We start from the raw sequence: 12949 nt of genomic DNA on the forward strand, positions 1-12949 counted from the left end.
AATATAAAAATAAAACATATAACATTTCGAATAAATAAAAGAATATAATATCCATTTCTTGTCTAAATGGATTTTTGATTTCATCAAATCAAACTTAAAGCAAAATAAACTGCAACACAATAATAATTTTTGTTTTTGCAAAAGATGCACCAGTTGCAAGTGTTATTTAAAAAAATAAAACAAACAAAATAAATTAAAACAAATCAATGGCAAAGTATGGGTTTTTTCTTTTCTGGGAGGAAGAAACGGCATTTTAACAAATTCTTTCCCCATAATATAGTTTGTGACATTCTTAATAATTTCCATTCTTGTTTTTGACCAAAATTAAAACTTAAGGCAAGTAATAGACTAAATAACTTTTGTATATTTAATAGACTTCAATCGTTTTTATTGTCTCACGAAAGAATACCATCTATCGCATGTATCACACCATTCGTTGAGGGAATATTTGATGTGACCATTTGTGCATCGTTGACCTTAATTTTACCAGCACTTGTCTTTTGTAGGATCACAGTTTTGCCAGTAAGTAGAGAGTCTTTTACTTGATAAAATCTCATTCCGGCGGAGAAAAGTGTTCCGGGGACAATGTGTTTCATGGCAAATTCTTCGGCAGCATCTTTGTCGGTTTGTAGTTTCTCTAGAACATCAGGTTCAAGCTCTCTGAATGCCTTTTCAGTGGGAGCAAATACTGTATAGGTTTTGACACCTAACCAAAAAAAAAATACAAACATTAGTTTCTGTTGAGAATTTTGCCTCCTAATTGATCTTACCCTTTGCTTGAAGTTTTTCAGAAAGTCCTGAAGTGAATACAACTTTGAGGAATGTTGCAAATCTTGCTTCTCGATCAGATTGCAAAGTTTGAAGAAGATCACCAACTGGCAACGGGAACATTACACGGTCCACAGCATGGGCGATACCTTGAGGTATCTTTATGTCCTTTCGGTCATTCACTACCATAGCACCATTGATTGTTGTCAGCTAAAAAAGTGTATAAGTTTGAAAATAGGTATATTTGTTTCACTTTCTCGAATACTTACGACGACGTCATTCCATTCCTGATCGTGCATGGTATATTGGTTGACCCTTAACTGAGTCCCTGCTAGCGATACTCCAGTCATTTCATCCTGCAAGCTTGATATTTCAAAGGATCCAGGTATCACATGATGAAGAAGAAGCTGTAAATCGAATTTATTAGTAATTTAACAATTCGCCCAAAAAAATCAGCCTCTTACCCCACTCAAAAGTCGTGGGTTTGACTTGAATTTTTCCTCTGCTCTCTCAGGTCCTCCTAGTTGAATTAAGAGATTCTTAAAAGCCTTGTCGGTTGGAACAAAAATTGTATATGGTCCGGTTTCGTTCAAAATACTATCCAGTCCCGATTGTCTTAAATACTTTGCCATTGCAAAGAGACCATTCGACTTGAGAATTTGAATAAGGTCCTCACTGAAATTCGGAAGGTTGTGCTGTTCGATTACCTGCTGCTCGACAGTTGTGGCTGTCAGACGTTCGGTGACTGGAGCGTATGTGGAACTTATCTGAATCGAAGGTTCATAAATTGAATGAGATGTTGTCACATATGGGATTGAAGGATCTTGATATTGATTAGGGTCTGGAGTGCTGCGATATGAGTTTGAGGATTCCTGAAGCAAATGACCTTCACTGGATCGCTGGTTAAGTGGAATTACCGTCGTTGGATAGACTGGCTGAGAGTTTCTTGTTACTGTCACTCGAGGTCTTGTTGGAATGAATGGAGTTGGTGTAGTGGTTGAAGTTGTTGTCGTTGTTGTTGTGGTAGTTGTGGGGCGTCTTGTTGTTGTGGTGGTGGTTGTTGTTGTTCTGGGTTGTTGGACAATCTTTCCATTATCTAGGGTTACTTCTTGGTCGTTGGGCAGAATTAATCTCGTCACTGAGGGTGGCAATTTAATTTCTCCGCTTCTGATTCTCTCAAGAATACTTTCAACTTCGGCACCAGTGGTTTTTGTTTCTTTCTCGCCATTGGCCTTGACTCCTTGAATTTTGAAACTTCCGTCGGCTTGTTCTTCGAGATAGACGTAAGTAGCTTTCTTTTTTGGTGGTGCTGTTGGAGCTGGAGCAGGTTTTGGCTTCGAACTGAGACCTTCGATTTCATAGCCTTCCGGAATTAGACCTCTTTTAGCGAGTTCTTCAATTGATGGTGGTTCATCAGAGTCAGATGAGATAACAGCTGAACTGGCGATACTATTTCCTCCTGCACTCGATGAACTTCCACCTCCTCCGTAAAGGCTTGCCAAGCTCGATAAGTCTAAGCCACCCTCACCATTCGCGGCATTGTCTGGTGCTTTGACAATCTGAACTCCCTCTGGAAGTTTAATTCCTTTTAGCTTGTCAGGCAACTCACTCACAACAGTTCTTGATGAACTCTTGGAGGCTGACTTTCCATTTGAACTTGCTATTAGAGCATTAAGTTGATCCTGACTGATTGCTTGTTGACCTTTGATTAAATTTGGATCTTGGGTACGGATAACTTGAACTCTTTCTCCACTTGGCAAGACTAGGTCCATTGTTTCGTAAGGTTTATCACCCAAATCATTTTGAGGTGCTTCAGCGAGGGCAGCTTTGAGCTGTTTCAACAGCTCGTCTCGTCCAATAGTCTTTTTGGTCTTGGGTGTTTTGCTTCGTTCACCATCAGGTCTTGGTTGTCTCTCAACTGGCCTTGCTGAACTTGTGGTGGCTTGAGTTGTTGTCGTGGTAGTTGTTGTGGGGTGTTCAATGTGGTACTTCTTTAAAGCTTCACTAAACTGATTCAGCTCAGAGGCATAAACGGGACGACTGCGAGGTGGGCCACCTTGAGATTGGTGTTGGGAATGCCTCAAAGGAACATCCTGCTTGATGGTGTGTTGTTTATGAACGAAATCCTCATGAAGCTGCTTGACTTTATTTTGAGACTTTTCATATTGTTTCTGGACGAATTGTTCGTGTTTCTGAATCAACTTCTGTTTGTATTCCTGTTCAGGGCTCACAACTGGAGTATCAAAAGGTGGTATTTCGGGGAGGTTTGTATAATGTGGATGTTGCTGTGGCCGAGAGATAATCTGTTGAGGTTGTTGTTGTTGTTGGTTCTGAGGCGGAAGTTGTGGTTGTGGAATATATGGAAGCAATGAAGAAGCTGGCAGCTGTGATGGTTGTGGATTGTAAGCTTGATTGTTAAATATAGCTTGTGGAGATGTAGAGAATTGTTGATTGGCGTCTTGTCGAGGGAGTTTTTGTTCGGTTTGAGCTGTCGGGCGGATATTCTGGTTCTGCTGGAATTGAGGTGTAGTTGAGAACTGTTGTTCAATTGGTTGTTGATATTGTTGTTGCTGTTGTTGTTGTTGGGGTTGTTGTTGAGATTGATGTTGGAATTGTGGTTGTAATGGATTGTAAAGCGTATTACTGAAAGACCTCTGGGGGAGACTTTGTTGAGGACCAACTTGGGGACCCAGATTCCTCAGAGTCAGAAAGTTCTGCGTGTGGATATCAGATGTGCCTTGTGGTTGTGGAACTCCTGGTGTTGGAATTGAAATTGTTGGAAAAGGTGCTTGTTGAATTTGATTGTGCACTGATCGCTGGAATTGTTGTTGCTGTTGTTGTTGAGGTCGTGGTTGGGGTTGTGATTGAAGAAGTTGAGGATTACTAACGTAGTTTGGTACAAATCCGATTAGTGAATCCTGTTGTGGAGTAATACTGGTTGTTGGTGCCCTTAAAATTTGCTGTTGTTGTTGTTGCTGCTGTTGCTGTTGTTGTATTTGTGGTTGTTGTTGTTGCTGTTGAATATTTTGCGTAAATCGAAGTGGCTGTGGTAGATTTTGTATTCTTTGTTGAATGTCCAAACTTGGATTTTGTTGGACAAAGAAGTTGGGTTGTTGTTGTAGTTGCTGCTGCTGCTGGTTGTTGTACCTCTGCTGATGTTGTTGCACATCGGAAAGAATGTGTTGTTGTGTAGTAACAGGTCGACGATATTGAGCATTCTGTAAAAGAAAAAAAAAATTATAACTTAATAAAAATACACATCGAAGGACACATTAAAATTTTGATTGATACAAAATATGTTTAGTTGCAACATAATTATCTATCACAAAACATGACAAAGTGAATGGCAAATGTACAACAAAGTTTTATTCTTCTCCTCTCTAATTTAATATCTTTAGAAGTAAGGCACTGCAATGCATCAAAGTCATTGCAATTTTATAAGTTTCCAACATCACAGCATCTATGGCATCTAGCTTAACAATTATACATGCGTAGTTTTTTTTTGTTTTATCTAGATGTTTTTTTCAAAACGGGTATTGTTAATTGACTAACTTGGCTGACGTGTTGTCTATCATTTATTTTACTATGCCATTGGGTTGAGTCCACGCGTCCACATGTCGATACACTAATTATGGTTTTTTTTTAGTAAGTGGAAGGTTTAACAGCGGTCAGAAGAAAACGATTTAGACTTAAATTAAACTGTCAGCAATAATATTGCAAAATTTTCTTAGATTTTCGATTGACAATGATTTTGATTATTCATTCATTTAGAAAAAAACAATCACGAGTACTAAAATACATACATGTTTGTATGTACATTTAAGAGGCTGATAGTCTCAAAAGCTACTCGTAGCTCAGGTTGCTAAGTTCTAAGACTTCTTGCCACATTTATACCAACCTGAAAAATAAAATTACTTTCACTTTCGTAGGTATATGTGGCGAATCTCTTCAAAACCGGGCATAATATGTCGCTTGCTTTTGTTATCACTGCTGTCAAACCTAAAGCCCACAACTTCGCAATATCCACTGCACGATTTTCACCTGCCGGTGGCCGCCAACAAAAATCCCTAAGACTAACATCTATCCATCTATCTTTTTTGTATTTCTTGAATGCTTACAAATATCTAACCAACCACTTAAAACAATTTAAATTCTGTTCACAAAATATTGTTCCCATGATTATATCGCGAATTGCGTATGCATACTTTCAAGTGGGTCAAAACAAAGTGTCTACAAAAAAAGTTAAATATTTTACTTAATCAGTGATGAGGATGAGAGATTCCAAAATTTAAAAAATCAAACAGGGTGATTATCATTTAAAAAAAAAAGAGAAGATCCAACAAAACTGGTTCTTGCTTTTTTCAATCAGTTTCACTTGGCGCGCGAAGCATACTTTATGGCATGAACTCCCGTCTCCCGCACTATGCATCATCGAAACCTACAACATGCGGAAGAAAAGTGAAACCTCTGCGCCTTTTAGAAACCAAAACAGACAATATAATAAAAAAAGGCTATAAAATTCATGATGCTATTGACCGTTAAAGTAAGATAAATACATTTTTGTGGGAACCACCAACGGCAAAAATTTAAATATTGTACATAGATAGATGAAGATGATGATTTTAGTATATTGGTTTTTAAGAGACTATTGAGAAGATTTAAATTTATTTTGTTTGTAGTTGTAACAAGTTGTTGGATATTGGGAGATCATAGAAATCGAAAGTTTATGAATAATTTCCTATTTTTGTACTTTTAGATTTATAGATAATTTGAAATTAAATCCAAGACCCTCTAACACGAACTTTACAGAATTTAGACACGAAACTTTTTTATCTAACCAATATATGGGCTGATGCACCCTTAATTTGTTTTTAAATTAAAGCATTTAAAAATAAGTTTAATATTTTGAAGTTAAAGAATGGTAGGTTTAAAAAGTTCGGACAGTTGAATTTCTTTCAACTCTATCAAAGAATCCCATGTATTGCAAAATTTTAAACGTTTCGTACCGCTACGAATATGTTGCTTCACTTCAGAAGTCCCCATCCGAAATCCAAACTGCATTGACGGCATGGGGAATGTGGTATGGCGAAAAATGTTCATTTTTTGTCAACATGTTTTTAGAGCTGTGGCCACATTATAACAGATTGAGATCTTAGAGTAATATAACTGAGAAGAATATTGTATGTTATGTTACTCATATTTTAGCCTTCCTGAGGTCAGGTCCGTTTTGTTTAAACTCATTTTACTTTCATTATTTAATAACAAAAACTAGTTTCTTTTCAACCATGATACTTTTGTCCTTCTTAAGATGATTGATTTCATTAAAATTTTCTATCACGTCTTTTTTCATTTCACCAACAAAGCCCTTTTTACCTTTAGAGATAAAATTTTGCACAAACTGCTACTCTAAACGTATACACTAGGAAATATTTTGTGTACAGCTTTCACGTGCATAACTTCTTTAGATAGGTCTTATCAATTAGTTGCGGTGGCGTTGAATAGTCAGCAGGTGTAATTTCATAGGCTACTTTTGATTAATGGAAAGTAATCGGTTTTGATTGAGAGGAAATGAACGAAGAAATAACTTGAACAAAATTATTTTTTAAATTGAATTTTGAAAGTTGGGTGGGTGATGCTAAATATATACGAATACTACATTTGTTGTTTGTATAAATTTTAGAAAATATAAGTATAATAATAAAAACGAACTAGAAAACCACATTTTTTTCAGACTTGTACCCATATGATGAAATTTTGTTTTAGAAATAAGCTTTCATTTGATACCTATTTGTACCTGTTGGTTCTACACCAAAATGCCTAACGACACTTGCATACCATCTTTTGAATAATATTGTGAATTACTGAAGTTAATTGTTATAACATTTCATATGACCGAATAATCAAGATAGTATTGAATAACCGGCTTATTGAAAGAGAAAGTTCATCGACACTATTATTCTAAAATTGTTGAACAACAATGGATAATGTTGGATAGAGTTGGGTAAAGTTGAATAATTCTTAGTGGTGAATAATGGGCAGGTTCAGACGACAAAAGGAACTTGGAAGTTAGGAAAGTTTCTAGTATCTGATTGGCCAGCTGCCAAACAATTAACTTCCAATTAAGGCAAATTTAATGGAAAGACTGGAAAGTTAGTCAAGAAAAATCTCCCTCACTATTAAGTCAAGTCTACTTCTATCAAAATGACAGTTGATCAAGTTTTTTCATTCAACTGAAAGCTGAACTTTATTACTCTATGATTTATTAATTTTCTGCACAACTTCGTTAAATACATTCTTTAAATGGATCCCTTGTCAATTCGAAAAGAAGTAACTAATATCTCTTTACAATACAAAATACAAATCGTGATTGACTTGGAGCTTGCTTGAGGAGTGTTTTGTAGAAAACAATTTGTTTGGTGCTTTTTGCACTATGAACTTAAAGTAGAGATTTGCGAAGTTCTGATTTTGAAATTCATGACATTTGAAAAAGTAACTAGTTGCCTTGGTCAAAATTTAAAGAATAAAGTTGAATGGAAATGCCCAATGTTTTTTTTTTGAGTGTTGAATATCGTTAGATAGCGTTCTTTAGTTACAACAGTCTGAAGAGAATCAGGGGCTAGTGGCTTACAAATCTCAACCATTGCAGAGAAGGAGCTATTTAATGGGTAGAGGACACCTACAATTTCTTTGGCGCACCCGAATTGCAAGTTTGAGAAAGCACTTTTCAAGGCAAGAACTACTCTTAGAATATTTCTTATTAAGTACCCGTCAATAAAATTTTATGTGACACAGACAGGGATTGAACCGAAGACTTCTAGCATGGCAATCCTTAGTGTTGGAGAATGTCAGATAGTTTTTGAAAGAACTGAATTTTGGATAGAATTGAACTAGCGTGATAGCGTTTGTAGTTGGGTATTCTTTGATAATGTGGAGTAGCTTTGATTTATGTTGATTAATGTTGAATAATTTGGAAAAATTGAATTAAGTCAGATAGAGTTCGAAAATGTTGAAGATCATTCTTTTTTTAGTGTTGAATATATGTAGTTTGATAGTGTTGTAATAATGTCAGTAGGCGGTGATTCAAATTTTATTACAAACAGAATCCTGGAAAGGGTATCCTACATTGTAATGGAAACCGAATGTATTATTTAAGTATCCGTTTATCTGGATAATAAATTCACACTATTTTCAGTTCGATACTTAATTTCCTTTTCAAAATATGTATACAAGTATTGAGATAACTATAGTTGTCTTGATGATTTCAAATATTAATTAAAGCTTTAGGGTTTCTAGGTTAAAGTTCTAGGAGACTTTTAATCATATTGTTGAAAGAAATAGTTCCCCATGTCCAATCCAGCCTATTTGTCAAACCATTTTATTTTAAATTATTTCCATCATTAAAAATCCCATACAAAATTGTTGCAACATCCTTGCTCATATATCTTCCAACTTTGTTACCCGGTAGCAATTAGTTAACTTATTAATTAGAATACGTATAACACATCTCATTATTGTTATAAGAAAAGTAAATATGTAAATTTTTATAACAAGGGCAACAAAAAACTCTTCCCACAGACAACAATACAAAGCTTGATATGGAGAGGTATTTTGTAGCATCCACACAATACATGTGATATGTATAACAGACACCAATTGACGATGATGGCACTGCGAAAATGATGATGACGACGCGACGACGCTACGCAAGCTACGCTCAACGCAATGTGTGGGACGTGGTGAGATTAATAATTACTTGGATTTTATAATATGCAAGCTGCATTCCTCTTGTATACTCGTGGTATCATCTCTACTTTTGGTGCAACAATTGAATGGTGGAGGCCTTTTAGAGGAGGCACAAGCAACCAGTTTTGGTTGAGTTAAACGTTTTGTATCTCTTTTTGATGTTCATTTTTTCTACTACATTAGCTTAGATTATTTATGGTCCCTCGGGTGGTTTTATGTTGGAAGCAAAGATTGCCAAATGTCTTCTGCACTGCAGTTTAAAGATCAAAATCTTTTGCAAATGATATAACACACTTTGACTGTACTCAGACTCACTTTACACACTTTTTTGTTGTTTTTTTTTAGTGTGTGATGTTGCACTTGGTTTAAAAAAGAGTTTTGTTTAACTTCCGCCTTAGGTGTTGTTACGGTATGGTACATCTTTTGTAGGTACCCTTGATATCACAGTATTTTATAAAACTTTCTGTGATATTTCTTTTTATTTTTTTGTTTGTTTCTTTTTTTATATGAATCTCGTTTTGATCTTTAAGGTGTGTCAATAAAATGATCAAAAAGATCAATCTCTATGTAGTCACTTTCGGTTTTTTTCGAATCAAATGGAGAGTTTTGACGTATTTTGTAAAATTATTGGTCATATTATTTACATATATATTAATTGTTGGCTGAACTTTCATTTATTGTTATTTTGAATTGAGTTAAAAAATGTTTGAATTGAATATGGATCAAACGTGACATGGCGTATGTTAATCAATTTTCTTTAAAATACATTAACAAATTTCATTTATTTTGTGATTAATAATAAAATTGTTGATACACCATAATTATTAAGTGGTAATGTTTTTTGTTTGAAATTATATATTTATTTTTGAGTGAGAAGAAAGTTGTTATTACCTTCGATTAGTAAATGTAATTTGTGGAGTTCATTTAACGAATAAAAATTATGTTTGACGTTAGGTACCAATTATTTAAATACATAAATTCACTTGTTTATTTAAATAAATAAGTTCATGTATGTTTGTTCAGTCTGGATAATGATGTTGTATGTAGATACTTTTACCCATAATATTTTCAACTACAAAATTACATGTATTAATGGTGTTAATTTATGTTGTTTGTTTGTTCACTTATGAAGACGGAAAATAATTTTTAAATTGTAATTTTTGTGTGATATTATTATATAAATGACTAGTTCAATTTTAAAATTTCATTAGCCTTTATGGATTTTTATAGACTTTGCGAAACAAACCCATAGGTGGAAATAGTTGTTTTTCTTTTTAATGTTGTTGCAGAGGTTTTTTTTCATGATATTTCCTCTTTATTATAAAGTTTGAACGTTGACATTATGTGTGAAACACTACATCATTTAAATGACCAAAATTGCATGATCTCGCGCCACCAATTTGATATCGCTACAACAAGCAGTTACGCGGCCAGGAAATGTCTCTTGCAATAAAGCCATATTCACTCGAGCTGTGTGGCATATGGCCCTATCTTGTAGAAGCCATATACTCTCCAAGTCGTACTCTTCAATAGCAAGCTCGAATTGATGATGACAGTCGTTGAAGAAGTAAGGTTCAATCACACATCCGGACCAAAAAGTACACCAAACAGGGACTTTTTGTGTAGGTAATGGCTCCTTTTTAATTACTTGAAGATTCTCAGAACCGACATTTTTTTTTATTAACATACACACCGAGTGAGAAATGTGCTTCGCACATAAAGAAAATTTTGTTCGAAAAATCGCAATGCAGCGGCCGTCCAACGCCATTCGATGCGCTACGAAGTTGTGAAGTTGTCAGCTCGCTTCAGTTGTGTGTGCTGGACTTTATTTGGGTTTAGGTATAGACCCAAATGCAAAATACCTCAGACAGTAATAATTCCTGAGAACTAATAGGAATCGACACATTCGGGCCTTGGGAACACTTTCACTTACACTCTTACAGCAGCGATATTTTCAGCGGGACGAGCGAAACGATGATGCGCAAGGCCTTACCTACAATATCTGTAACTAATGCAGTCTCTTCAAATATCATCACAATTTTGCCAATTGCTTGCGTAGTTGGACTATTATGTAAACCATGATCTCCTATTTGAGCAGAACCAACATTTTTGTAGTCGATTTTAACAATAGTTAAGTGATCTATCTTCTCTGCCGTAATATGTGAACGTTTAAAGCCCATCTTCAACAACCTGATAGGTCCTTATAAGTTTTGTTTTAGACGGGGTAAGTCCACAGTCGATCAAATATTCATATTACGGCAGATCCTGGAAAAAACACAAAAACACCAAATCGACTCCCACCAACTTTGACACCGCATATGACAGAATATACAAGGACGAGCTGTATAAAGCCATGTCTTTTTGGCATCCCTGCCAAACTCGTCCGTTTGTGCAGGATGACCATGGAGAATTCACGCTGATCCATAAAGGTTGGAAACAACTTAACAGAACCTTCGATGTAAAAAAGGTTATAGCCATGGTGATGCACTGTCATGCGATTTTTTTAACATCGTACTCGAAAGAATAGTGCCGCGCTCTTACGTCAACACAAGAGGCAATATCTTTCAAAAGTCTGTCCAATTACTAACATATGCTGATGACATTGACATAATCGGAAGAACTCAGCGTGATGTCAATGGGGCTTAAGTGAGTATTGAGGCAGAGGCGGAAAAAATAGATTTAACGGTTAATGAGGACAAAACAAAGTACATGCTGATGTCAAGAAAGGACATATAACACCGATGTCTTGGTCAAAATGTCACTATCGACAGACGTAACTTTGAGGTAGTCAGGGACTTCGTCTACCTACAGAAAACAATACCAGTGCTGAGATCAAACGAAGAATAACTCTTTTTGACCGCTGTTTCTTTGGTCTAAGAAAGTATTTGAGTAGTTAAGCCCTCTCTCAAACAATTAAAGTCTCACTATATAAGACTTTTATCATCCCCGTCCTGCTTTACGGTGCAGAAACATGGACCATGACAAAAACAGACGGGTCGGTTTAGAGAAAAGTTCTTCATTTGATCTACGGTCCCTTATGCTTTTGGTGAGTGGAGGAGAAGATGGAACGACGAGCAGTACGGGCTGTACAGTGACGTAGACTTAGCCAGAAGGGTAAAAGTCCAACGACTAAGAGTGCTGGGTCACGTAGGGCTCATGGAAACCAATACTCCGGCCCGGAAAGTCTTCGAATCCACACTCACAGGACAGCGCATTAGAGGAAGATCGCGGATCAGGTGGCGCGCACAAGTAGAAAGTGTCCTCACTCAACTTGGAGAGCGAAACTGGAGACATCTAACTAGGGACCGAGCTTAATATAGAAGTTTGTTGTGGGAGGCCCTAGTTCTCACAGGACTGTAGCACCACCTGAAGTAAGTAAGTAAGCGCTCTATTTTCTTAAATTAAAAAAAAATGGTTTAACAACTTAGTTCGACAGAAGTCGAATACCAGCCCTATACTTTTGAACCGCAAAATGGATAACTCGTTGTTTGTCCAAGTTTTAGAAAATCGAAAGGCGGGCGCGAATGTGAAGTATTTAGTGTAAGTCGAACACCATCTTGGTGTACATAATTTTAACGAAACATCATATTACTTCACCAAACTCAGTCAAACATATCTGTGAATTGATTGTATCACAAACAAAACAATAGTTTTTTAAAGAATTAATTCGAATTTAGCTTTTAAATTTGTCTATCACATAAGGTTTTTAAAATATGCCCATTTAAAACTGTTAAAAACAACGATGAAAGGCTAAGTTGAAACTCAAAATATATCCTAACAAAAATTCTTGTGAAGATTTTTCAGGGTAAAAATCTTTTTCTTCTACATAGAAATTAAATGAATTTAGTATCTTACTTAGTGTCTAGAAATTCTCAGTAGTTTTAAGTCTTTACTTGACTCTATGGAGTTTTAAACAAATCTTGAAATTAATATTTTAATACATAGTTTTGAAAAATAGGTTTTGGACTTGATTTTTATTGTTCATTTCAAAATCAAACTTTATTTCTAACTATTAGCTTAAATTTTAAAAGTACCCGTTTTCAACATTATTTTTATATATTTAAAAAATAGAATTATTTAGACAACAGATTTGTTTTAAAACGAAACTTTATTTCAAACGTTGGTGCCTGTTTCTTTAGAAAACGAGTTCATCATAAATGGTTTCGGGTTTTTACCATTTTTATGAAACGATATAAATATTTCAACTGGATATTTAAGAAACGGATTTTAGATTTGGAAAATCATCTCGATTTTTTTGAAAAAAGCAAGTTCATAAATTAAGATAGCCTCTAAAAACCTAATATCTCAAATATCTGATGTAATACATTAATAATGACGTCAGATTTGAATTAGGGCCATCAAAATCCTAAACATTGAAGAGTTTGATAATATTTTAACATCATCGAAAAAAATGTGATTTGTATAAACCAGATTATAC

The 12949-nt window shown here is 35.3% G+C and overlaps 1 protein-coding gene across 1 annotated transcript in view; it reads right to left on the minus strand.

The window, feature by feature from the left end:
• Window positions 1–344: 344 nt before the first annotated feature.
• LOC129941180 (uncharacterized) overlaps window positions 345–12949 on the minus strand; it is a 52280-nt gene continuing 39675 nt past the window's right edge. The window contains exons 2-5 of the mRNA XM_056049746.1: window positions 1233–3986; window positions 1038–1175; window positions 771–978; window positions 345–706 (exon numbers count right to left, since the gene is read on the minus strand). Coding sequence (XP_055905721.1) covers window positions 396–706; window positions 771–978; window positions 1038–1175; window positions 1233–3986 — 3411 coding nt within the window. The 3' untranslated portion in view covers window positions 345–395. The remainder of the gene's footprint in view (window positions 707–770; window positions 979–1037; window positions 1176–1232; window positions 3987–12949) is intronic.

The sequence above is a fragment of the Eupeodes corollae genome, chromosome 1 (genome assembly GCF_945859685.1).
Source record: "Eupeodes corollae chromosome 1, idEupCoro1.1, whole genome shotgun sequence".
Classification (NCBI taxonomy): Eukaryota; Metazoa; Arthropoda; class Insecta; order Diptera; family Syrphidae; genus Eupeodes; species Eupeodes corollae.